At 43.3% G+C, this 26216-nt stretch overlaps 1 protein-coding gene across 1 annotated transcript; it reads left to right on the top strand.

Annotated features, from left to right (window-relative positions):
- The first annotated feature begins 4342 nt into the window (after window positions 1-4342).
- LOC126872399 (probable serine/threonine-protein kinase MARK-A) lies at window positions 4343-25981 on the top strand. Its single transcript, XM_050632311.1, has 8 exons — window positions 4343-4922; window positions 5560-6016; window positions 10574-10786; window positions 10940-11078; window positions 19943-20069; window positions 21940-21988; window positions 22146-22325; window positions 22556-25981. Exons 2-8 carry the CDS (start codon window positions 5718-5720, stop codon window positions 25125-25127), a joined length of 3579 nt encoding a protein of 1192 aa, XP_050488268.1. The 5' UTR covers window positions 4343-4922; window positions 5560-5717; the 3' UTR covers window positions 25128-25981.
- Window positions 25982-26216: the final 235 nt, after the last annotated feature.

Raw genomic sequence — 26216 nt, 5'->3', positions numbered from 1 at the left:
AAAAAAAAAACTTTCTGATCTTCTCGGAGAAAGGTTCGCGTAGAGTTCAAATGCGACAGCGATCGAATCACGTAACTTTTAATAAAATCGGTGGAATACAGCGAAATTTAAATTGCACGAAATAACGAGATCTTCCATGTATGACATAATACACGCAGTCGATGAATATCAACTCCGTTTATTATGTTAATCTTAATTGCAACATTCGGTTATACTTATGCTAAGTGCGCTAAGTGTTTCGTGACTTATGGACGATAGCGTTGTATATGCTTCCTTTTAATTTTATCGGGTTCTGTGCAAAATATATAAATTTGTAAATTAATAAATTTCCATCGTCGCGTGCGATCCTGAATTTACAAAGGTATTTGACTCGTTAAACACTAGGAAACGTCGGTTTAATTGCCGCAGCAATACGCTTAACTACGTTGCGTTGGCGAGTTGCAGATAACGCAGCGTCGTAATAAATAACATCGGACTAATTGGCTACCAGAAGATCTCGTCCATTTTTTTATACGAGTTTGATGTCCGTTTTATCTTCTCGACGATTTATCGTAACGAAAAATTCGGATAACGAATAAGCTATTATCGTAATCGAATCTTGGATCGACTGTGTCGAATGGCTGGGCAATAAGTTATCCTTTTAACAGCAGAGATAAAACACGACGATGTACTAGTGCCGTTAACGCCAAACCCATGAAAACAAGCAACGCGACTATGCAAATACACTTGACAGGAAAATTAAAGGATCGTTAACTTTTGGTCGAAAAATCGTGCATCTTCCAACTGCTGCAACTTCGTAATTTCTTCACAACATATCGTACAACGAATTGTCACAGTGCTCGAGTATATACACGTATATAAGATATATAAAAAAATCTATTTTTCTTGATGATAATGAAATTTTTTAATTTTCATTTCGTACTTACGAGAAAGCTGAGAGCGTCTGAAGCGGAGCTTTTTCTCTTTCAAAGGAACTCACGCGGATTGTTCTCCATTTTGTCCACGGAGCCACGATAATTCAAAATTCGATAATATGTCGGGGAATAATTAACGAGCCTTTAATTTCGCCGCGAGGTATACTTCAAAACGACGCGCGGTGAATTATACGTTCGCTAACATCCCAAAAACGACGTTATTTATTACAGAAGCGTGGAGCGATCCTATCGATGTTACGCTTATTGGTCGACACGCATTTTCCAGAAATTAAACGGTCCTTTTCTTCATTAAACGTTCATCGAGCGAGCGGCGTAAATTAAGCGAGACGTTGTCTCGAAGGCGAACCGCAAGAGTCTGGTTTTCGTTTTTCCGCGATAAAAGTGAGACGTTCCGATCTGATTGCCGGCGAAACGCGTCAACGCAACGTATCGAATCGAGGACGTTGCCGCGAATAACGAGCCATCGGAGTACCAATAATGACGCGCCGCTAGAATTTATTGCACCTGCCGGGTAAACCTATAAACAGAGATCATTAAGCACCACGGCGACGTTCGCCTGACGGTTCAGACGAGGTTCAATCGTCGTCGGGTAATTGATTTCGTTCGTCCAGAGAGAAGAGATGCACGGCCTCGGCTTCACGCTCCCGCTTACCACTTTAATGGCGGTTTTCCGTAAATGGCGGTTTTCCGCGAGATCACTGATCGAGAACTGGCTATCGCCAAGGAAATACGTACGCTGCCGGCCATTAGCGATGGAACACCTGATGATATCTAGCAAAATTTCACTGCCTTTCGTTGCTTTTATCGTCCAATTATTTTATTGTAAATCCGTTAGTTAATTCGCGTTGTACGTGTTACACAGCGCAGAATGACGGCGATTAAAATAAAATTTATTAGAGTTTGCCAGGTAGGTGTCTACGCAGCACGTCGAGTAAGCAATCTGAATATCGTGTTCTAACTTTCTATGTCTAATTTCCAGTTTATCGCGTACCTGTTTCTCCGCTTAATCTGATCGACAACGGCTACGATTTCGTCGAATTGTCAGAAACACAGACACGTCGTGTGAACTTTGCAATGTGTTTCTCGTTTGACGATCCGGTCTTCGTTCGTATCGAAGCTCTACGCTACTCGACGACGATGAAGCCATCTCTGACTCTGACAAAAGGTCCTGTCTGCCATTTCACGCGTTCTCTGCAACATTCGCTTGGACACGTTACGTATTCATAGTTTTCTATTTCTTTTTTTTTCGCAGAATCTCCGACGAACAGCTGGCGAATTAACGTACAGTGAAAGGGGAGACGCGTAAGAGAACATTTTGTTTCGCGCCTCGAAGGTGAACGTCATAGGAAGCTGCAAAAAAGTGCTTGCGAATTCGTCATTGAAAGTAGACGAGTGGTGGATAAGCGAGCAATTATCCTTGGAGCGATCGCGATCGAACACGTCGCTGCTAATTGTCGGTACTAATTGCTTGTCACCACTCTCGCGATCATGTGATATTCGTACGCATGTACGTTTTCTCAGCTAGATAACAAATACTGCCGCGAATACGACGTTCCACGTATTCGTGATTCGCGCGTGTCACACCGTGTAATCGGCCGGGGCGAAACACGATGGAAAATCGACCGAGTACGGACAAAACTCGTTGAATCAGAGAACAAAGCGAGAAGAGAGAGGTCTGTGGCGGCTCGGCCAAAACGAAATCTTAAAACGGCGAAGGACGGACGAATATTTCAGTAGACGAACTTAAAACGACGTGCACGAGTTTCTCACCAGACTGATCTTTCGCTTCGTGTTCCAAAAATGGTAAATAACAGAATTTTTCTAACTAATATCGGATGTGAGAGAACGACACGTAAAAGGACAATACAACAAAGAAACGCTGTCGCGTATAGTTCTACGTATTAAGATTTTCTAAGATATCGTTTCCGCAATATAAAGTGAAAATTCTATCCAACCTTCTGCAACGCCATCATCGATTGTACGTTAAACAGCGTCTTCCTCGGAAACAGAAACGTTCGAAAGATGCGAAATATTTTTGCAAATCGAACCTTCTACCTTTTTCGTATGTACACCGCATCGATGCAGGACGTTACGTTCGTCCACCTTTCATCGTTTCAATGTTACAGTTACGAGAAACACCTCGTAAACGTTTAATTGTCTCGTAACAAACGAGTAAAATCTCTATATAGATTCCTCGGACCTTCTTGAACGGCTCGTTAATCGATTTCTCCTTAGAGAAGACTCGATCAGGAAAGACCTTTGCGTATCCTTTCGGTGTGGGATCGAGCATCCTTGTCGTTATTGCAGTCGATCCATAACAGCGAACGCGGAATCTTTATCTGCCATATAGGTGAAAGAAGTTCCGACGAGGAAGTCCCGTTTCGAACGATTAAAAAGATCTTAGTGAAATTTACGGCTCGAAAAGTGGAGACAATGCTCGACGCTGTAGGAAATATGACAAAGCACGCGCAACTCGGCGTACTCCGCTGGAATCGAGATCGACACCTCGATTCGTTTCCAAGAAGCGATGTAATCGGGCATGGAAATCTCGAAGGTAAGACCCCCACGCGTTCATTAACATATTAACGCTTTTACAATTGTGCTCGTATCTCGTTTCACTATCGTGGCTCGAGCTCTCCATCTAAACAGACGGATGTTTCTCCGACAGTCGTCATTCGCCAAACGATTCAGTCGATCCATCGACATTATGTTCATCGTAGTCGTCTGCTGCGTACAGGTGTTTGGTTAAGAAGGAAACAAGTCGAGGAATTTTCTAGAAAAAGTATACACGGAAACGTATCGAATCTTGTTCACTACGGTACAGTAGAAATGTAAAAAGACTTCAATTCAAATTTCGTTATGATCGATTTCGACAGAATTCGTTTTACATAGCAAGAATTACGCTGTACGTTAGAAAATATAGAATCTATGATCTTTAAGGCAGCGAAATTCCAAATAAACATTGAATTGTCTTCATTCGGTGCTTTTGCGTCCTTTCCGGTTTACTTCACAGAAACTCGGCGTTACTCGCAACTAGATGGGTAGATCGTTGGAAAAGAGAGAGTAAAAAGCACGAAAAGACAAGGGAGAAGACAAGAGAGGATCCAGAGAGCAAGTAGAATCGCATCGTAGCTACACGACAGTAGCCTGGATACGCTGGAACAGGACCTAGGAAGGAAGCGACTCGGATCGCCGCGAGTTTTTCTCCTTCCCTGAGAGCGCAACTTATGCACATGCATAATGCACCGGCTGGTGGACATCTACGATCGCGTGCCTCTGCTGGATACCACCTACGTCAGAGACGCTGGTATACACCAGCGGCGTTGCGGCGTAAACAGCACTAAAAGGAGCAGCAACAGCAACGACGACGCTCGTGTCCACTCCAGCAAGCAAGTAGGAGTGGGACACGAGAGTGGAGAGTTCGAAGACTTGCAGAGGAAAAAGAAAGAGAGAGAAAGAGGGGGGGAGAGAGAGAGAGAGAGAGGGAGAGAGAAGCTGAAGAGGTCGAAGAGGCGGGAGGCTGGAGACGATCGACCAAGGAGGACGGTTCGAAAGAAAGAGGGAACGAGAGAAACGGTAGTCTATGGTCCAGCGACTTCGTAGCAAGAAAGAAAAGAGAAGCGAGCTGAAACGAAGTCGAAGCTTGTGGTCTCTCGCCAACTCGTGGCCAGTTTCAGACGCGGCGCTCGACCGTCAAGCTCGCGATCTCTCGAACGGACGACGATCCCTGTCGCTCGCCTCGAGATGCGAACATCGTCGCAGACATCTTTCGTCGAGCCCATCGAATCGAACTTCGATGCTTCTGCCAGCTCGGTGAACTTTTGACTCGTTGCTCGTGGCTCGTCCCTCCATTTGGAGAGTTGCGACCGCGTTTCGCGAGTTCCCAATCGTTGCTCGTTCAAAGTGAAATCGAAAGTAACTTCGCTAAACTTGGACCGTTTGCTTGGAACGGAGGTCGTGTATCGGTGTACGGGAAATCGAGCACAGGTACTCGTCGAATTGCGTTGGGCTACTACGGTTACAGTGGACGCGTGTTCCGACGAACATGCCACAGCGATCGAATATGCACTGGATTGTTGGAAAAGTTTCATTCTATTACGAATTTTTGATAGAAATAACGAATAAAGATAGCGAAGAAAATTAATTAAGGAGAAACAGCGGAAATTCGTTGGTAGAACGAGTCTCCATTCTCGATGAGACAGTGCCTAGTATAACGGATGATCGGTTGTTTAAATATTTTTCTCGTCTCTGCACTAGAAACTTCGTTGTTTCTGTGTCCATTCTCAGAATCGTTTCAAACTTTACCAACGTAATCGCGACGGTGATGCCTCATCACGGTGCTAACGAAATTTCAAAATACTTCATATAACGCACGTAATACATTCAACGGTATTCATAACGTGTTTCTACGAGCATCACTTTCGCGAGCAACAGTAGATCTTTATGAATACGTACACGCATTTCGATCTTCAGATTTATCAGAACGCTTATCCATTGAAACCATAGCCTTAACACACGCAACGAATACGTCGATAGTTAAATGTTCAAAATACAAGAGACGACTTTTTGGTGAATTTCGTTCAACGTGGAACATCGTTTCTAACGAATCCGATTTGTGTTCCAGCGCTCGATGCCCTGGGACTTGGTCGCGCGTAGTGATCGACCAAACCGCATCTGTTGAAACGAACTGCCCTCCTCGAGCGGGCTCTATCGTTATGCTCGATCGCGTTCGTTGAACAAGTTTTCGAGGCAACGAAGGGAGGAGAATCTTGCGTGGATAACATGATTTATCAGCCGAATCATCATCAGTCACCGACAATGTCGTCCGCGAGGAAGACATCGCCACGACCGCAGCGTCGAAGCTTGCAAGCATCGTCGGCAAAGTGTGCGAACGCGAAAGCGAAACGCGGAGGCGATAGGACTGGCAACGAGGAGAGATGCAGAGGAAGGTGCAGGGTGCAGTGGAGCGAGAAACACGTGAAGGAGGGGTTGGTTCTCGTGCAAGAGGCGCAGCTTGCCAGAGTCGTCAAGACGGGGCCTATCACGGAGCATTACGAGATCGACCCGAAGCCGTTCGCGAAGTAAGACGTTCCACATTCGCGCGATTTTAATTATATTCACGTGTGTATACTATCAGTCATATGTATATTAGGACACTTATACGTTGCACTTGTCGCAGAGTTTCGACAAATTTTATTCTATTTAGTGCTTTACGTTCGAAAGCATATGCTGTGAGAATGGAATGATAGATTTGGGCAAATTGATATTTTTACGAGTAGAACTGAATAAATGTTTCGATCTCAAATTATTATATACAGGGGATTTTATCGGTGTTTTTGTGGATTTTTTATACCTTTAAATTTCTGACACTTTAAAATAAATGCAGAAACAATAGTCGTAAATTCGCTGTTTAATCGTTGTCGTTCAATCTCTGTGCTATATGTACATCGGCGAATCCTAATACGTACGACTGGTATATCTAACGCATGACTTGGAAATCAGTGCGCAAACACGTTCATCAAAAACTAATATCAAATTGACAGTAGAAGTGACAGAACGCTATTCCGTAACATACAACGTTTAATAGTTCAATTGAAAGCGTCACGTTATAAATCCATTGACGGTCGATCGAGAAATTTTCTATACGTCCACCAATGAATCGTTGTTGTTCGTGTTGACATGCACTCGTTCGATAGTGGTACTCGAGGCTCTCAACGATAATAGCTTCGCTTCAATGAAACTCAATCCAGATGCGGTCGTTGTAAAAATGAAATCGCGTCGGTCGTTGGAATCGCTCGGCTCGTAACTTTCCACCGCGATCGACGCACACCGATCGTTAATTCCGCTGAACTTTACTTCGTCTCATATTTATCGAGTATGTTAATACAAACTTAAACAAGCGGTGTAACCTACTGTCAGTGTGCGTCGATAATCCATTGGTAACGGTTGCAATTGCCGACCGTGACTTTGCATCTTTAACGAAGCGGACTCGACCGATGGCTGCCGCAAAATCGTTTCGCGATACCGACTCCGTTAATACTTTGCATCTGCAAAACTTACTCGCCTCGAATTAGCAAGTTTCAAAGGGTGGCTCTTTTTTTGAGTCGCGACCGGCTCGTTAGCGAGCGCTGTCGCTAACCAAAAACGGGGCCGAGACGCGAAAGGCAAACGAACGTTTCGCGCAAAAAGAAGGAACGCACTGGACGCCACGCGAAACGACGACTATATTACGTTAGGTCATCTCGAAAGTTTCCGGCAGTCTCGAACCGTTCGATTTAAAATGATTCTACTCCTGCGGAAGTGGATTTTTTTGAAAAATATTTTCCATATCGTAATTTGATTACACGTTTTTCCAGAGCATTAATTTCGCGAACGTAATCTTTTCGCGACTGAATGTTTCTTGGGCTGTATGAAAAAAAAAAAATCGTATTTATTTAGAATAGAATTTTCGATGATAGAAATACGATTTTTTCTAATATTAAATGTATACTTAATCTATTTAGTATTGACTGAGCGATTTTAATATATCGCAGTGTAATTAGGCTATCGATTGAACGGAAAAATTAAACATCAATTGGAATTATTTTAAGACTCGCTTGTTACTCTTTCGCGTGACTAAATATGGTCTTTAAAGTATACTGAATAAAAAAAAATCAGCTAGTCACTATTTTAAACAAAGGAAGTGTGAGATACAATCTGTCCAACCATATTTGTATAGTACATACTTGAAATATTTATACGTTAAAATCAGATACAGCAAAAACGGCGGAAACTTTCAGGATGACTTAATAATTCAGCGAACTCGAGGACTCGACATCTCAACATGTCGACTGAGCGATAATTATAATACACCTTAAAACTTGCAGGATACGATTCTACTACGACCATTCTACGATGACGTCTCGTCGTATCGAGTTCCCTAACATCACCAATGCTTTCATATTGGATCATCAGCGATGCTCCGATCCATCGTCGAATTTTTCTCCAATTATCAAATCGTTCATTTTCGATCTCTGCTTATCTTTGATCGTCGAATTTTCCTAGGATTACCGACGATTCGATCCTTGATCCTTCGATCGTCAAATTTCCCCGCTATCTTTTGCAAAGTTTCCATCTTCGATCGTAAGATTTTCCCAAGACTATCGACTCGTCGATCTTTCGATCGTCGAATCACCTGAAGACTATCGGAATCTTTGATAGTCGAATATTTTCCTAAGATCAGCGAAGGCCCGATTTTTAATCATCGCCGACGCTTTTGATCGTCCCGATTGTCGGAACAAACGCACAGAATCGGCCGTATATAGCTTCGATCTCCCCGTATCCGTCCGATCTCGGTGATTCAGTGCGCGTGATTTCGATTCGGTATCGCGAGCAAACGACGGTCCAAGAGCAGCCGAGCACACCTGGTAATTACTTTTAGAAACGGGCCTTGAATCCACGGCAAACGGGGCGCAAAAATTGCCACGGTACCGAGGGTGAGGGGCCTGGAAAATCGAGGCTCGTCAGTCCGGTGTAGGCCAGTGCGTTCAAATTGGAAACGATTAAAGTTAATTGCACCCACTATCAGATGCTCGTTACGACTGTCGCGCTTATCTGCTCCGGCTAAAGGACGTCGGTGAAATTGCGGTGTAAAAGAGGAAGGGGTATTCGCCGATTGCCGCACAAGGGCGTCTACTTTCTCCCTGGAAATTTACGGGCTGCGAACACTTCCGGGATGCATACTCTCGGAGAAAACATTAGCCGGGGATCTGCCGGAAAGCTAAACCGAGATACGCTAAGTTTAAGAGTATCTGCTCCAATATAATACGAGGTGATACTGAGAAGAAATCGGAAAAGTTGTCGCAAAAGTTTTATTAACGAACCAATTCAGTTTTGGCTTTGGTTCTATTCGGAGTAGTTCACCGCTGCATTGATATGCCGATCCCAACAGTTCTGTCACGTCTCGAATGATTTTTGGAAATTATTTTTTACAGTCGCGTCAAGCACCTGTTGTCACTTCTTCCGTATTTTATCGCACACTGTCGAAACGTTGTCGCTGAAGCTTCGATTTCATTTTAAGGGAAAGAGGGAAGTCCCGAGGGGCTAAATCTGGAGAATACGGAGGATACGGAATGACCGTCGTGTCGTTATCCGTTAAACATTTTCGTGTTTCGTAAGACCGCAATCGCGGAAAAACAAAAACTGGCTGCTGCGTGACGGCAACGCTCCTGCGCACACGGCTTACGCAACACGAAAATTTTTAACGAGCAGCAACACGATGGTCATTCCGCATTCCGGTATTAGCGCAGGAACAGACCGCTTCGAAAGGAACCGAAGCCAAAATTGGGCCGTTAGTTCGTTAATAAAACTTTTATGAAACCAGTCCGGTCTCTTTTTGATAGTATCTCGTACTCCATCGACTATAAATATTTGAATACTCCGTGACGTTAACTTAAATCGAATGCTTTTCGCTCTTTTTATTTTTTAATCGTTTTATTCTAAATTTGTTAAGTTACTCGCACCGTATGTGCTGTATAATGCGAGATATTAAATAAAATAAGCTTTTGTTAAAGTTCTGCGATAATGGTAGAGAATATGTGTGTCTACCAATAGAACCCAATATTTATGGATGGCAGTGTAGAATATTTGTTTGTTGTACTCGCGATAGAGGCAAACAAAGAGCTACGAATAAACTGGAAGATTAACCCTTTGCTCTCGAGTGTCCCCTCTGAGGGGACCGTCGTTAAACTAGCAAACAACTCGGATGCTCCCTCTAATGGGACACAAAGAGATTACTGGTGATTATTTAGCACTAAATTAACGCAAATCACGAATTTTTAAAAAAATATATGTTTCCTCGAAATTCTCGTCGTCGCATTGTACGAAAAAATAAATTAGGAAATGAAAAATATGCCGAGGGCAGAGGGTTAGAAAATAATAACACAAACGAGGGATGCGTTGCAAGCGTTCCGGCCGCAGCTCGCGTCTCGAACTTTCGAGAACGCTGCCACAGCGCGTGAGTTTCGAACCACGAAGACGGTCGCCTGTAACGCGCCGTGGGACGTTTGCGCAATAAAGTTCGCCGTGTTAAGATACCGGAGGCAGAGACGCGTAAAAGCGGTCGGTTCGCAGCGTCGATTTACACGCGTCGCGGGCGCAGCCTTGCGAGGCGCCGCGGCGTCGACCTTGTCGAACAGAGACGCTCGGAATTGTTCGAGACGATCGTAAAAATCTCACTGACGGCCAACGAAATTTCGAAGTTGCTTTCGTCTTTTCTCTTACGAGTCTCGTGTGCTTTAGCGATAAGATTCGTCTCTTGTTCTCGCTCGCTGGTTGCAGTGGAACCATATTTAGCAGAACGGATCCGGAGAGAAAGCAATTAATCGAGTAATCTTGATAATAGACATTCGCTAGCTATTTCTTCTTCTTATGATTAATTTAATTCATTTGGTTCGTTTATTTACGGGTAATAATCCTTTGATATCGAATGCAAACACAAGGAAATAAACGGAATAAAATTACATACAGCAAGTACTTGAAATTAATTGCAAAATTACTCTTGGAATGACCATAGTTCCTATCATCTTGCCAATAATATTATAACATTAGTTCAATTTTGCAATAAAATGGTCGATAACCGATTCGATGTTGTTTCACAGCGGACAATGGGCGAAAGTTTATCGATGCAGATCTCGGGCGACCGGTATCCTCTACGCTGCAAAGTACTCATCGAGAAACCGATTCAACGCGGATTGCAGCGCCGAGCTGAGACACGAGATCGCTTTGCTGTCGCTCTGCTCGCAATCGCATCGCGTCATTCGACTTCACGATGTCTACGAAACGCCCAAAGAAATTATCCTCGTAATGGAATAGTGAGTATCTTTCTAGGGAACGTATAAAGGTTACAGGAGAAGAACACGATGAGTGGAACTTCTTGTATCGTTTTAAGATTCCCAACAACTATAGAAGCATAAATAGTTGGCTATTTATAACAGGCGAAATTCATCGAACTTTGAACTTTCCAGCGCCCCTGGTGGCGATCTACAGACGCTCATCGACGGCGATTTGGTGCCCCTCGAAGGTGACGTGGTACACTTTGTGAGGCAGCTAGTAGAAGGACTCGCCTACCTCCACCAGAGAAATATCGCCCATTTGGACATCAAGGTAAGTTCGACCCATAAAAGGTCGAAGCGAACTTGTCACGCTTCTCGTATATCCGGATCCCGGAATCGACTTCGCTCGGCGTCGCGTCACCCAATAGTTCCGACGATTTCCTCTTCTCAAAGCCGAAACCGTACTCGAGTTTTCTCAAAGTTCAGCGTGAGCGTAGCATCGCGGAAGAATTCATAGAATTCGACCGTCGCTCCGCGATCTTGCAAAGTGGAAACACTGCCCGGAATAAAAGCATTCCGAGAACTAGAGACAAGTTTAGAATGTCGGTACGGTGGATGAATCACGATTTATTTATATAATAGTAACGAACGTGGTATTAAAAATTAATTCTATACAAGGTTGCTCGACATCTAACAAACAGACTTTGTCAGTACGGTAGAAGCTGGATTATCCGAGGTGACGCGGTCCGAACATGCTTCCGATAATTGTCGAAAACTTGAACAACAAGGAAACGTTTATTAGTGTACATAAATCGTGTAACAAAGTTATAGAAAATATTGAATAACGCAACATAGTGCACATTTACTATACCTAAACCTAAATAAATATGTAGGTTTAACTGATTGTTTGATCGTTTGAAAGTTTGATCATGCCGCAGTCACGATACCTGATCATTTACGCTATCATATTCTTCGTGCTAAAATTTCGGACAAAATAATGTTATAATAAAGTTTGAAGCTGGTACGGAACTCCGGTTAAAAAGGACTCTTTTATATTACCTGATAAATTCCTTTCGTGTCGGGGAATAATTAAAATAATCTCAACATCGTCTTAAACTTGCAGCAAATTTACATTAATAAAACGTTTCATTGAAATTTTGTACTGGTTCAGAGATTTCAAGATATTCGAATTTACGTTGCTTCGATTCAGCGATTAACTCGGCTGATCCGAAGCTTACGATGGATAGTTTGAAAGAATATTTCTACAGACAAGTAACTAAGAGTCGAATAAATAAATCAGTCCCGACCTACACTACTTAACTTGAACGAGCCTTTAAGATCAGCAACAGAACACTTTTAATTAACAGAAAACCCATTTAACCATCGACGACGCGTTTCTATTCGCGAAGCTAGCAGAAAGGCAGCTTCTTAATTGCGGTCGATCGCGTTCCGATGGAAGCAAGCCGATTCCGCTATAAACGGCCGGTAAACAAATTGGAATTGCCTTTTACGTGGTATCCGGACAAAGGAGAGATACACGGAGCGCGCGACTCGGCCGCACTCGGGCCCTCATGGAGCGTCGAGACGCGCTGAAAAAAGTCACTGGAACTTGCACACGGCTTGGAAACGAAAGCCCAATGCGGCCCTGTGTTCCAGCTCGTTGCCGGCCAATTTATTGCGTCCTTTCGATGCTCGGGCGCCTTTTATTTCAGCAATCGCGGAAACGTAAACGCCTTTTAGGCGGCGAGCTCCTCAGGGGAAAAAAGACTTTGGGCGAGAACGCGCCGCGTGTCGTCGAATAAAGCCTGTGTCCTGTATTTTCAGCTTGTCGCTCGAACCACACCGAGGCGATCGTCTCTCTTAACGGGCAATAACAGCCAGTCTGGCGAACTCCGCTTCCTCGATTTTTACGCGAACCTACAACGCTCGTAAAATATCGCGCCGACGTAATTAAGAGTTGCATGTGGCATTCGCGAAAACTCGTCGGTTCGCGTTTCGGTACAAACTGCTCTCGAGTTTTTACGGCTCCCTTACGACCCGTAACTAGCGATGAGATACCGATCACTGTTAACGATGTCCGATCGATTCGATATCGAGCACTCGATGCGAAGTAACGAAATTTTTGGTACTTGGTACCGATTATTAAGGATATTGGCTTTTCTTCGATTGACGCTAAATCGATACCGTACTCGATACATCACGATATTCGCTTTACTTTATACTATACTTTAACAACGTACAGAATGATATTCGACGTCGACAAGGGATAGGACGTTTACCATTAAACAGAGTCTCTCTCTCTGTTAAGGTGGGATTTCGTATAAGTGGCAGACTCGAGTGTTTGGATACATTAATGTGCAGAAATGTCTGGACACTTTCAAATTGCAGTAGGATCTCGTATAATGTGGTGGTCGTATAATACGATTGCAGAATATCTTTAAAAGATTCTATATACGGGTATGTGACGCGCCAGAGCATATTATTGCTTTAAACATACAAGAGCAGTATTTGTAATTCATTTGCAGCGCTTGCCTTTTGTGCTTTGTGTATAGACTTGATGTATGCGTTTCTTGAATTGACTAAAAAATCACAGTCATGCATTTCGACGACGAGGACGACTTTACGTATTGCGCCAGCTATTTTTGGGCAAAATTGGTTCTGTTCATTTTTAGAAAATAATCTATTGCTAGTTTCTATGTCGCGGGTAATTACAATATATGCGGTTGCTACTGTAACGTTTGATGAATTGGACAAGTTTCTATGTAAGTTTCATTTCTGTAGTCGCATCAACGACCGCAGTCTATTTATAAGAATAAAAGCGACTGCAACGAGTGTTTGGGCGGAAGAAGAGGAATTTCAGAGTTACGGTAAAGCACGACTCGATTTCACGGGGTCACCCGAGTCTCTTCTTCTTCGCCACGGATAAAAAAAGACTCTTTCTTGTTATCCTCGCGAGAAATTCGCGAAAGGTCGACGAGCCTTTGCCACGGAACAACATCCTCGACCAAGGCGCCTGCCCGCGCGTTTTACGTGCGCCGCGAGTGGATGCGAGCGCGTGCCGACTTTTATCGACAACGTAAATCTCGTTGAGAATCCTTTATCAAGGATCTGCAAACTTATTTACATTTATTCAGCTATCCGAGCCGAATTCACGACCTGTATTGATATACGCTTTGTGTTACGCTACAAGTACATAAATTCGCTCACGAAAGTATTTGAACATTCATAGAAAATCTCTATGAATATATTATACATACAAAAACACCTTGCATTGGCTCCCTAATGAAACAAAACTATAATCGGCATATTGTTAGAGTTTGAATCACTAAATCTCAAAATGTACGTGGAAATTACAAGATGTTCAAGATCTCGAACAGTCAATTATTCGCTGTATTAATAGGCCACAATATTTAACGAGACCATCTTTGGCGTTCGTTGCATGTTTAAGACCAATATTTATTCTGCATATTAATTTTTTACTAAGTATACATTTGCAGTAAATGTGCTACAATTCGTGTATATTATTGAAGTACGTGGTATCTCGCTTCGACTTTATTTTCCTTAAAAGATGAAATTGTTTCAGTTCGTTAAAACTAACGATGAGATTAGGCAAAAACGTTGGCATGCACGTGAAAGTAAGATTAAATTGTTAACACACTGTCCATTCATCGTTCGAGGCACGCAAGAACCGAGACTATATACGACTATGTTAACAGCTCTGTGGAATTAATTGAAAAGGACGTCGGTTACAGCGAACGCGTTAGTCCAAGCAACAGCGAGTCTTCTCCGCGAGTCTATTCCTTGCCAGTCTATTTTGGCAATTGGTTACGATCTTCACACTCTTGAGTTTAATCCGCCGTGAAAGAAACGCGGCAATGAACAACCTTGGCCAGTGCAAATTCTCGAGCGCGTTGGAGATCGCGCGCTATCCCCGATCGCTGATCCACGGTTCACGATTCGCGGGCTGCTACGAACCGAGAGGATCGTTGCGTGCGTCGTGTACGATACTCGCATTATTCCAACGCTCCATAAATGTTCGACCGCCGTATTTGGATATATGTAGTGGGGCGCGTATCAAAGGGAGAGGGACAGGCGAGGGACGTGCGATGCATTGCCGTGTTGGCGACCGTACGTGCAAACCAGCTGCGCCTCTTTGTATCCACTGCCGAATCGATGCAATTACATTGTCTCCCGGTGCAAACTGCACCCCAGGCGATACGCTGTCTCGCCTCGCCTCGCTATGGTCTTTGAAACCGGCTGTCTGACTGGGGAAAGTCATAATTTCCATTATTTTCTCTTATACAATTCTCAATTTTCATTGTAAGCTATCTACATACAAGTTTAAATCTTTAATGAAATAAAAGACAATGCTACGTGAACGCAACGTTTTGCTCGCAATTCTTTTCGAGGAATTTACTGTACCGAATTCTATTCTTTAACGTTGTAGTTTCGGAAAGGAGTGTTCCAGGGATTCGCTGAATATTTCTTCCGGCGTCGTTTCCTCCATGTTAAAAAATTGATTAGTAGCAGAAAAATCGAGATAGATAGATACCACGAGTAGATGGAAAAATAAACAGAGGAATACAGCGGATGCTGCTGCGTCGCGTCTTGTAGAAAGCGTTCGAACTTCTTCGTTCGATCTCATCCTTACTTTCACCGATCGAAAACGTTGCCACGGGAAAGGCTTCAGAGTCGACCGACCGATCTATCGAAAATTCAATGTCCAAGCAAGGTTTTCGCCAGTTAAAAACGCAGCTATCGCATCGATACAATTCCCAGGAGGAAAAACAGAACGCGGCGAGACCCCACGCTCTTCGCGGTAGAGCGACCACGCCCAGACTTCGTCGGTGAATCACACCCGGTTCCTATCTCGCTGGACGCTCGATACCTATGTCTGACCGCCATAACTGGAGCAACTGTTGATAACTCGCGAAATTCCCGTGAAAGAGAAAGGAAGGAATCGCGCGTTACGTTAGCGGACAGCTGTAAAGCGACGCGCAGCTCCTCCACCTCTTGTTTGTTTAGAGAGATAGCCGTCGCCTGTAGAATGATCATATCGTAGGTTAATTTCTAAATGTTTCTCTTTACAATTTCAATATCGCGAATGTGCGCGTTTATGTATTACTAAAGTCACATCGGATAACAGACAGCACATATAAAAATCCATGATCTACTCATTCGTGAACTACGTACTATAATTCTGAATTTTCTGGAACATTTATTTTATTATGCGTTCGTAGAAGATCAATTTTTCTTCGTGAAAGATTAAAGCATATTTCAAGGCGATTAATACAGCGTTTCGTGGCTTGCTCTCCTGCTCAAGTCAAAGTGACTCGATTAACTGAAAACCGGCGTAAAAATTCGAAAGGATGATTCAAGTTACTTGAATTGATCGAAAGATTATGAGACTTCGCTGTTACGTCTCGATTAGAAGAGGCAAATGGGATGATCGATCCTCGAGAGATACCGCGACGAGAAACGAAGCTCCCACGTTCCCAGCGTGAAGGAACAATCGCATTCTGGTTAACAAGATAGTCGGAGCTCGATGAATCACTATCTCTGTTCGTAGATACGAGGCAGCTAACCTGTTCACCGTAACTGGAGCACCTCTGGGTGTCTCGCGACATTTGCCAGAACAGAGGAGGAGAGGAAACTTAATCAAACGCCTCGGCGACTCGTTTCGACCACGCATAAAAGGGAAACCCTGGATGTTTAATAAGGCCGCTCCGTTTCTATACTAACTCGATTAAAATCGTGCAACGTGGAACAAAATTAACAGTTCACCGTCGTGTAAATACCTTCTTATCGAGGCAAACACATCGAGGAGAGAAGAGATTTTCGACATGTTACACGAGGGTCCGGCCCACGCCGAAAGTTGTTTGGTCAGCGTAGCGAGAGTCGATCTTGTGAGAGATTCGATCGCGTAGGATTCAGCTACGTCCGTTCGAAACGCGTTCGATTCGATTCCTTCGAGACTGCCTGCCCGAAATAAGAGAGAAAGAGAGAGAAAGAGAGAGAAAGAGAGAGAGAAAGAGGTGAACCAGAAACATGTGTATTCGAGAACACGATTAAATTTGTCATGATTGATCTCATTTCTTATAAGTCATGAAGCTTAAACAATATCATCGATCATTAAGGAGAGCCTGTAGAAGACGACTCTCTTTTTATTGCTGTATTTCAATATAGAGGACAAGATAAGCACATTTATGTAAATTTAAGCAGACTGGAATAATCCTTAAGAGTTACAATGTCGTCTGAAATCTTACGACGCTGTTAGACAATCAATAACATTGTCAATATTTCAAGGCTCTTGACGACGAAAATGCAGCTTGTCGATAAATATCGACGATATTTTATTGGCAATGTATATCGATCCTTTTAGTTGAAAACCTTGAAATATCGACAACATATACCGATATTCCGAGCACACCCTGAAACGCGTAATTATTCGTTCATTATTTTTCAATAACTCTTACAAGCAATTTCTGTCAATTTTCACCCGTGTTTGCATAAATTTAAAATTCCGATCGATCAGTCGTTTTCCTGTTAATCTCGATCCAGCAATCTAGAATAGAGATGTACGTAATACGCAGCATACAGCGAAAAATATATTAATGATAATGAAATTTTAAATACTTTCGTTCGACGCACGTAACATATCGATAAAAATTTCCCTGTGTTAAGTAACACTTTCGCGAGCCACCGTAATGTCCCTCTTTAAAGTCGTTCGCTGAATTGCGCATCTAGCGGACCGAGGAATTATTTTTACGTCTTTTGTCATTATTTATTAGCCGCGTGCCTGGACTATCGAGAGATACTTTGAATATTCAGATTCGCCCACGCCGTCACATCTTCCAAGGACCTGGACGTTAAAGCCAGGAAGATTCTACGAGAGGAATAAGCGGTGTCCCCGTGCGAGAGAGCCGCTTACGTAACCGGCGTGTATTTCGTAGATCGGAGATCGTTAAGCGGCGATTCGAGAGCGCGGGATCGGGCAACAGGCGTGGGTCTAGCGTAACGATCGCGATTCTAACGTGTGTACTTGTTAGGCTGGGAAATCGCAACGGGTGACGTGTATAAGGAAACGCGAAGAACCGGCCGTTGGGAAATCTAGGCTTCGCGAGACGGCGCTCGATCGAATATAGGTTGCATTCTTATGCGACTCTCGTCGTGCAAATAAAGCGCGTAAGCGTCCTCTCGTTTGAGAAAAATCGCGTTCGCGTTACAGTCGACAGTTACGCAGCAGAGATCGCAGCCTCGATCGCAGCGAGCTTGTTCAACGAGAAACTTAATATTCCATTCTGTTGGCTGTGCGCGCACGAATTTATCGTAACAGCATCTACCGTGTTTATGTAAATGATCGCGATGTACTCCTCGATGAAGCGCGAATCACGAACCACGCTGTTCTAGCGCTGTACTAGCGCGCGGCCCTTTTCTCCCATTCTCTCGTCTCAGTTTCCATCCCGGCTTTTCTAACTTTACGTCGACGGCAGGCGTGAACTCTGCTGCGCTCGAGAGGAATGCATTCACGATGGAGCGCCTAACTGATACAATAACCATCCGTGTCGTATACATGTACGTTATTTTTTATTCTCATTGACAATAAGATATGCGGAAAGATAAGCATAAAAGATTTCCTGCAATTGACGCTAATCTGAATAATTTTTTACGTTGTAGATGTTTCCTTATTAGCCTGTAACGAGAAATATTCGTTGATGAATTGCTTGTTCGTGTTGTACAAATGAGATTCTATTGACGTTGAACCATCGTATCTGGTGGACGATACAGTAAATCTAAAACACTCGTAATTTACGTGGAATGATCGCGCTTGTTACGAACGATCTAAAAAAGGTTGTACAAAATTCTTTTCACGCGATAGCCACTCCGAAAGCGTCGTTTAACGACGTGCTCGACGATCCTCGAACAGCTTCGACATTGTGACGGTAGAGAAATACAAGATATCCCGCTGAGCAAGCGACGCGACGCGTAAAAGGAACGACGACATCCGACGCGACGCGATTAACTCGCGTTAGTAGTTGGTGATGTTGTTTAAGGTAGCCTCGTTTGCATGGACCGAAGTCTCCCAAGATCTTTTATCGATCGCGTAGATCATCGAGGATTCGCGAAGCGCACGACGTTGAAGAACGTGAACGGGCATAGCTGATTTTTTTTCCATCGCATCGAGTACGAGATTCACGAAATAAGATAATTGTGAATCACCGTAAAGTGGAATCGATCTACCGGCGCAGTATGGGCAGAATGTTTATCGGAAGATTTTTATACAGGGTGTTTTTCCAGGCAAACTTTGTTAATGTATTCTCCGAGTATGAATAAGAACGAAAATTTATTCAGGGCGAACTGCGAAGAACGATCTACGGGCGAAGATACAAAATATTACAAGAAGTTTTATCGTGAACGTTTTGTCAAAAAATTGTAACAAAATTATAACGATAGTAACAAGATCTTGTGATTACCGTGCCATAGGATAAGATAGATTTACAATCGATGTAATTGCTAGACTGATGTTGATGCAAATGCATGTTTTTATAGAAGATCGATAGCTAAACTTCGAATATATATAAATTGTAATCGGGGAAATAAATTTTCTATTTAGATTTTTATCTAGATTCCATTTCAGAGATGGAATTTATTATCCTACCAGGTGGGAATTTTGATTTTATATCGGAAGAGCAAGCCTCGTTCTCTTCCTATTATTTAACTTGCTATTTAACCATTTAACAAATCTGTTTCTTTCCTATTTTTACCTATAGAATATCCTGACTAGGTTTAGTTACAAAAAAATTGGAAAACGAAATAGACTCGAGAAACTTCTAGAAACGAATATTTAATTACAGATTTCAATTAATATGGAAATTAACTCATCGAAATGACGTAAGACATTTGAATTTTTCCCGACGAAGATTACTCGAACAATGCTTGAACCCGTTTTTATAATCGAATTCATCTGAATATTAACGAACTCATTTTTCGTTCATTGCCAGAGTTAAAAATATATATGCTCGGTCGCATATGCGTTGTTTACGCATTACTTACGCTCGAAATTCAATTAAAGCGAAGAAAAAGCGACGACTCGTTCGGGCTGAATTAACGAGTCAATTAACGGCGGCTAATTGGTACCGAAAAAACGAACGAGCTAATAAGAAACGACTCACCGGTCGATGCTTTATGTTTCAGCCGCAAAATTTGGTAATGATGGGCAGCTTTCCGGAATGCGAGGTGAAGCTCTGCGACTTCGAGATCTCGAGAGTGATATTAGAGGGGACGGAGGTCCGAGAAATCCTCGGCACACCGGATTACGTGGGTAAGCAACAGTTTTTCGCCAGACGACTTCATTTTGTAGTTTTATCGCGCGCAATCTCATGGCATGCCAATAAGAACAGCTCGAACGAAAACCAACCGACAAACGAGATGTGATTTCCATCCGAAGGAACGAGCCAGCTGGTTTCGTCAGTTCCTCCGAATTTTCGTTCCCTTGGAAAATATATAGGGTGTTTCAAAAATTTGAAGTACGTTTAAATGCACGTAATAGAAAGAAAAAAAAATATAAAACAAGCTTATTATTTCTACAGATCCATCAAATTTCTTATATTAATCACGAGCGTGAGTACTCGTTTGACATTTTGGCGCCTCCTCGATAATCGTTTATAGTCGCGACGACAGATGTATCTTTCAGTAAAAATCGATAACAATTTAATCATCTTTGTTTGTTGCTTGTTTTAAAGAGTTTTACATCGAACCCCGCCTGAAATCTTTGAAACATCCTGTAAATATCTGCGTTATCGCTACACGGATGATGTATCGAGCGCATTATTTTGTAACGCGAGTTTACCGCGATCAAACAGGTAAACAGGTGTGTCGGCACTTTGCTCGAGTTGCCAGTTAATTGCCAGCAATTAATAATCTTGCCGCGTTAATCGACGATCTTTGGTCCGAGCGAGATCGCGGACATAATCGATATTAACTGACACGTTAAGTTTCCTTGCGCGATCGCGTTGTCCAACTTGTCATCGTTGATGATTCTTGCCTCTTGAATCAATGATTCTTGCCTCTTGAATCAGTGATTCTTGCCTCGCGATTAGCAAATACGTGGCACGTTCTTCTGCTCACTTTTATTCTCAATGTCTAAAAACTCGTCACCGCGTTGCCCATCGACATTGGGATTTCCAGGCGAAAGCAAAGGGGAACAGTCATCGAAATTCTATTAAATCGAGTTTCGTCGCATGGATCGTTGCCAACTATTAAAATGCGCACGCATTCTTCGTGCGGCCGTTAATTTCGAGTCGGACGAACGATGACTCGTTCTCTTTGTTCAGGACGCGTTTCGCTCGAATAGAATGATATACCGCGTAACAGCAGAACGGCATATAAAGCTTATTCAATGAAAAGAGCTCGGTCGTAGGCCGCATAGTTAACGATATAATTGACGCGCGCCATTATCCTCGTTGATCGTATCGATTCGTCGAATAACAGAGCTAGCGCGTATCGTTGAATATCTTAATCGCGCTTAACACTCGAAATGAAGGAGCACAGTCATCGTGATCGTGTCCCGATGCTCTTTATTCGGTTTATTCGCAAGAAAACTCGTCGTACTCGATCACCTCGCGAATTTTATTAACCTTTCATGCCTCGGTAACTTATCCGCTAATAATTAAACTACGGACGTTCACGCGTGTTAAATATGTAAAAAGCATTTGACATTTATGCACACGGAGTATCGGACTAGCGACTAACTATACACGATGAGAGAAAGAGATTATTTTATTTTTATCTTTGTCGGCCTACTTAACGCCAAGGTAAAAATTGCAATGGGATCTTTAGTGAGGATCGATGAATGGAGAAGTTATAATAGGAATACCGTCCAACTATAAAGAAAGACAACAATTACAAGGAAGCGAAGAATCTCGACTTTCTACTCGTGTAACGAATTTCGATCTCGTAATTCGATATTTTTAACGGCGAAGCACGACAGAATTTGTATACCGTGTACGTCACTGTCGTTTAAAGAGTAAATTAAAATTCAATTATTCCTTCGACCACCGACACCCACGAGGTTCGATCAGTTTTCGTTTGCGAATAAAAATATGACGTTCCTAGATGATATCACAAATTTGAACGAGGCCATTCAACCAAATAACATTCGCTTAACGTTCCACGATTTCTCTCAATTTCAGCTCCTGAGATTCTGCACTACGAGCCGATCACGTTAGCCGCCGATATGTGGTACGTAAACGATAGAGAACACGGTCGAGAAATTTTCTGAAAAAAAAACGACCTACAGACGAATCCATGAAAAATAGTAATCTTGGTCTTTTTTCCCAGAAAGTTTCCCAATTATGTAATTCTCCGATCATATACGAATAACGTTATTCGATTGAAGGTCCGTGGGTGTGACGACTTACGTTCTTTTAACCGGATTTTCTCCATTCGGCGGTGAAACCGATCAAGAAACGTTTCAAAACATCTCTCTAGGCGAAGTAGATTTTCCCGAGGAATTGTTCGGCGACATCTCGGCGCAGGCGAAAGATTTCGTCGCGAAGCTTTTGGTGCTGGACCCGAGGTGAGTTACGAAACGTAAAAGCAATGGAAAAGATGGCTAAGAGGGCAATACAAGGGCGAGAAACGTCGTTCTGATCCAATTATTAAATTTCTGATCAAATATTTAAAGTCACCCTGTTTATTGAAATATTAACAATTATTCAATTATCAACAGTACTTATTGTTAATTGCGTTCCTACTCGAGAAAGAAATACGTAGATATTAAGATAAAACCACTGTCTTATATTTTAGCGCACGAATGACCGCGAAACAATGCCTGCGTCACGATTGGCTACGCGGCGCGCCTACGCAGGCGTCGCCACATCTCCGAAGATACCTGTCGAAGTCGAGAGAAGTGCTTCTGGAGCGAGTTGTCAGTCGCGAGAATCTGCGAAGAGCGGCGCTTTTGAGCCAGGCGAGCAGTCAGGCGAATCTATCGAGCGATGTTCAGGACTCGAATCATTCCGATCAGAGCTTGCAAGACTGTTTGCTAAGTCAAAGCGAGATGTGCCTGAGTCACCGTCTCACGGGAAGCCGATCTAGTCTCGAGGGTAGCGAAGATTTCCCAAGTCCAGCCGATTCTCGAACGAGTCTCAACTCTTCCAGAACGAATCTTAGCTGCACCAGCCAGAGTTGCTTGCTGAACAAAGAACAGACCCAGGGTTTGCTCAGTCGAGCGCAAAGTCGGTCACAGGCGAACTTAAATCACGGTCTTAGTCGAGGACTTTTGTCCAGAATACGAAGCCTAAATCGAATCCAGTCACAGGCGTGTTTGCTCAATGAAAACTCTTCCGCAACCTCGGCTTCTTTACAACCGCGAATGACGATAAATCCTGTGATGAACAAGTCCCGGGAGAAACTGTACGGGCTGAGATCGTTGTCCAAGTCTCAAGGAGTTTTGGACATCTACAGAAGCCTCGAGTGTCTCAGACGGAGAAGGAAGAGCTACCAACGAGCCAAAACAGAGGATGTGGTACCCATCTTCAAACGATTAGGTGCTGAAATCGATACGTCCAACGTATCGGACACGTCGATCGAAACCACGTGCGACACCGGAGAACACCGATCCTACGATGATGTTTCCAGTTTAACGGAGACGAAAAAACATTTGGATGGAGAGAGCAAAGAATGTTCGCGGAAAACCGCGACAGAGTCGGAGGTCATGCAGCAAGTTAACAATCGATCGAGAAAAACCGAGCTGCAAGAAGAAGTCGCGAAAGATCTGCAAGCATCGAGGGAACAAGCTTTCGAGTCTGAGGAGAATTTCGATTCGTTGAAGTCGATCGAATCGGATACGTTAACCGAAGATTCGGACGAAACACCGGTGAATCGCGATAACGTGTCGAATCTGGTGGCCAGAAAACGACCCTGTCAACGACAACATTCCGACGTTTCGAGTCACTCCAACAATTCCGGCACGTCGGACGACAAAGAGGACCGATCGACCGAGTCCGAAAATGAGGAGCCAAAGTACACCGTGGCGCAGCTCGTATCGGCGTTTAACAAGCACCAGGAAGTCGCCTCGAGGTCGAGTTTGGAAGCGATAATGACCGAGAAAAGAGTGAACGAAGTTACTTTCCCTACCGGCACAAAAGCTTTGAGGTTATTCATTCCGGATATCAACATCAGCGAAAGCAAGATCGTTAGACGGAAAACGAGTTACAAGCCGCGGAAGAATTGGGAGGAGTTGAGGAAGAAAAGCGAGAAAGACGAGGGAATATTGAAGAACTTGGTCGATTCAGGTAACGAGGACGAAAACGAGGATAACGACGTTGCTTGTGATTCTAAAAACGATAGGAAACCGGATAGCAAAACTGTGGAGGATCGAAAGGATAAAGAGCAGGTTGAATCGTCTTCCGAACAGTGGTCGAGTCCATCGTCGATTGGTCTCAACGAAGACTGTATCTTCGAAGAAGCTACGGTTCAAGACAATGTCGATACAACAATAGACGAAAAATACAAGCAATGCGTGAAGGGAGCCAGGTCGATCACGATGGAACCATTGAGCGACAAAACTCAGAGGACGATTGCCAATCCTCGTCAGAAAGAAAGGCTACCAAATTATATTTACCCAGAAGTCGCGTACCATATCAAAGACGATTCTTCTCAGGACTCGACTAGAAAAGCAACTTCTGTATCCGTGAACGGTAAAACGAATTCGAAGGTGCAAAAATCGGATCGAACGAAACCGCTGTATAATACAGAGTGCGCGAACGTGAATTTGAAAGACATCTTGCAACGGGTAGACAGCTTTCAGAATAATCCGAGGGAGAACTTGGAAAATTTGAGAAAAAGGACGTCCATCGCGAAGGTAATCTTGAACGACAATCAAGATAAAAACGAGGGAGAAAATAGATCGAGTACTCGAGCTCGAAGCGAGCCACCTTTGAATTTGAGTGGCAAGGAGGAGGATCATAAGATGAAATTGGTTGTACCGCCGTCTTTCGCGAGATCCTCGTCTTTGTCCAGCGAAAGCAGTTGCCCTACTCCTTCTAGCGTGCACTCGGATGCGAACACTTCTTGGGAAGACGTTCAACGTGGTACAGCGGGATCTAACGCGTCCTTGGAGAAAGAAGATCCCAGCAAAATCCAGAGAAGGCACGAGATTCAGAGAACTTCGAGCGAGGGAAGGAACAAGCAATGCGCAGATGACAAAAGGCTTTGGGGTAGAGTTTGTACGGGTTCTTACAGCAGAGCAATGGAGAAGTTTAGCAAAAACAATGACGCGAACAAGAAACCTATTAACCAGTTAAATGGATCGCAACAAAATGGAAAGATTAGGAGGAAAAGCAGCCCTGCCATGCCCCAATACATCAACCCGTAGAAATATACTTCCCTTCCACGAAGACTGATTATAGAACTTGGCCTTGCTCGATATTACGGTGACTCAAGCCGGAAAATCGAACAGCTGAACATTTCTTTTCGCGAACTCTTTGACCGAGTTCGTTTGACAGAAACGAGACAATCGATTTAACGATCTTCGAGCCTTGGCAAACCTTGGTGAAACAATACCGTAAGGCTTAACTAAGCAACGTAGCTACGTTGGTCATGTTCGAGTGGACCAAACCGGCGGATAAATAATCTACAAGCGTGTGTCATCAAATAGTCGAACGACAAACCTGTCATTAACATCCCATCTGGGCGTCGTGTGGTCAAACAAGGCGATCGAACGTGATTGATCGTCATAGCCTTATCCTTGACTTAATCTCCATATCGAGCGACCTTCGAGAACTACTTTTTTCGAAGTGCGTAGTATCGATGGACACGTGGGTACCAAGAAAACGAAGCAACTAATTTCGTCTGGAAATATGGTACCGATAAAAACGAGAGGAAAAGAAACATCGATAGTGTCTTGTAGCTTAACTCACGTTGCGAGGAACGTTGCGACAATATACGGCGTGCGAGAAACGCGAATCTTGCGTTCAAAGAAATTGCTCACTCACGAGAGATTATCTTTTTACGATACATCTTTGCCTCTACTAATTCTCTCTGTTGCCCATCGAAGCTTTAGATAGTAACAATCAGGATTCAATTGGTGCGCCGAAAATGATAACTCGATTATATCGTAGTAGCTAGCGTCTTCTTAAAGCCGGTCTAATAGTGTATTTCATTTAGATTCTAAACGATTCGTTCAATTTTGTATCGAAGATATCGCAATAAAGACTCCTTGCCGTTAAATGTCACGCGTTATTTGCCTTGGGAAGAAACGGAGCCAATTGTAGTCTCAGAAAGCTTTCACGAGAAAATCCAATTAATACCTCTCAATTCCTACGAATACCAGTTTGATCTTCACGAGAAGACCTCCAGCATCTTACGTCAATATTTCACAAACAAAAAAGATTGGGAAACACTGTCGTACAGCCTTATATAGGCGACTTGTATAGGTAGGAAAAGAAATTTGAGGTAAGCAAAA

The sequence above is a fragment of the Bombus huntii genome, chromosome 13 (assembly GCF_024542735.1).
Source record: "Bombus huntii isolate Logan2020A chromosome 13, iyBomHunt1.1, whole genome shotgun sequence".
In the NCBI taxonomy this organism is placed as follows: Eukaryota; Metazoa; Arthropoda; class Insecta; order Hymenoptera; family Apidae; genus Bombus; species Bombus huntii.
This window is presented reverse-complemented; position numbering and strand designations above follow the sequence as displayed.

What these genes read in the sequence shown, in the direction of transcription:
- LOC126872399 (XM_050632311.1), top strand. Translation starts at nt 5,718, where the DNA reads ATGATTTATCAGCCGAATCATCATCAGTCACCGACAATGTCGTCCGCG. An exon ending in GACCCGAAGCCGTTCGCGAA is followed by an intron (nt 6,017 to 10,573) that starts GTAAGACGTTCC and finishes GTTGTTTCACAG; the next exon opens with CGGACAATGGGCGAAAGTTT. An exon ending in CGGCACACCGGATTACGTGG is followed by an intron (nt 20,070 to 21,939) that starts GTAAGCAACAGT and finishes TCTCAATTTCAG; the next exon opens with CTCCTGAGATTCTGCACTAC.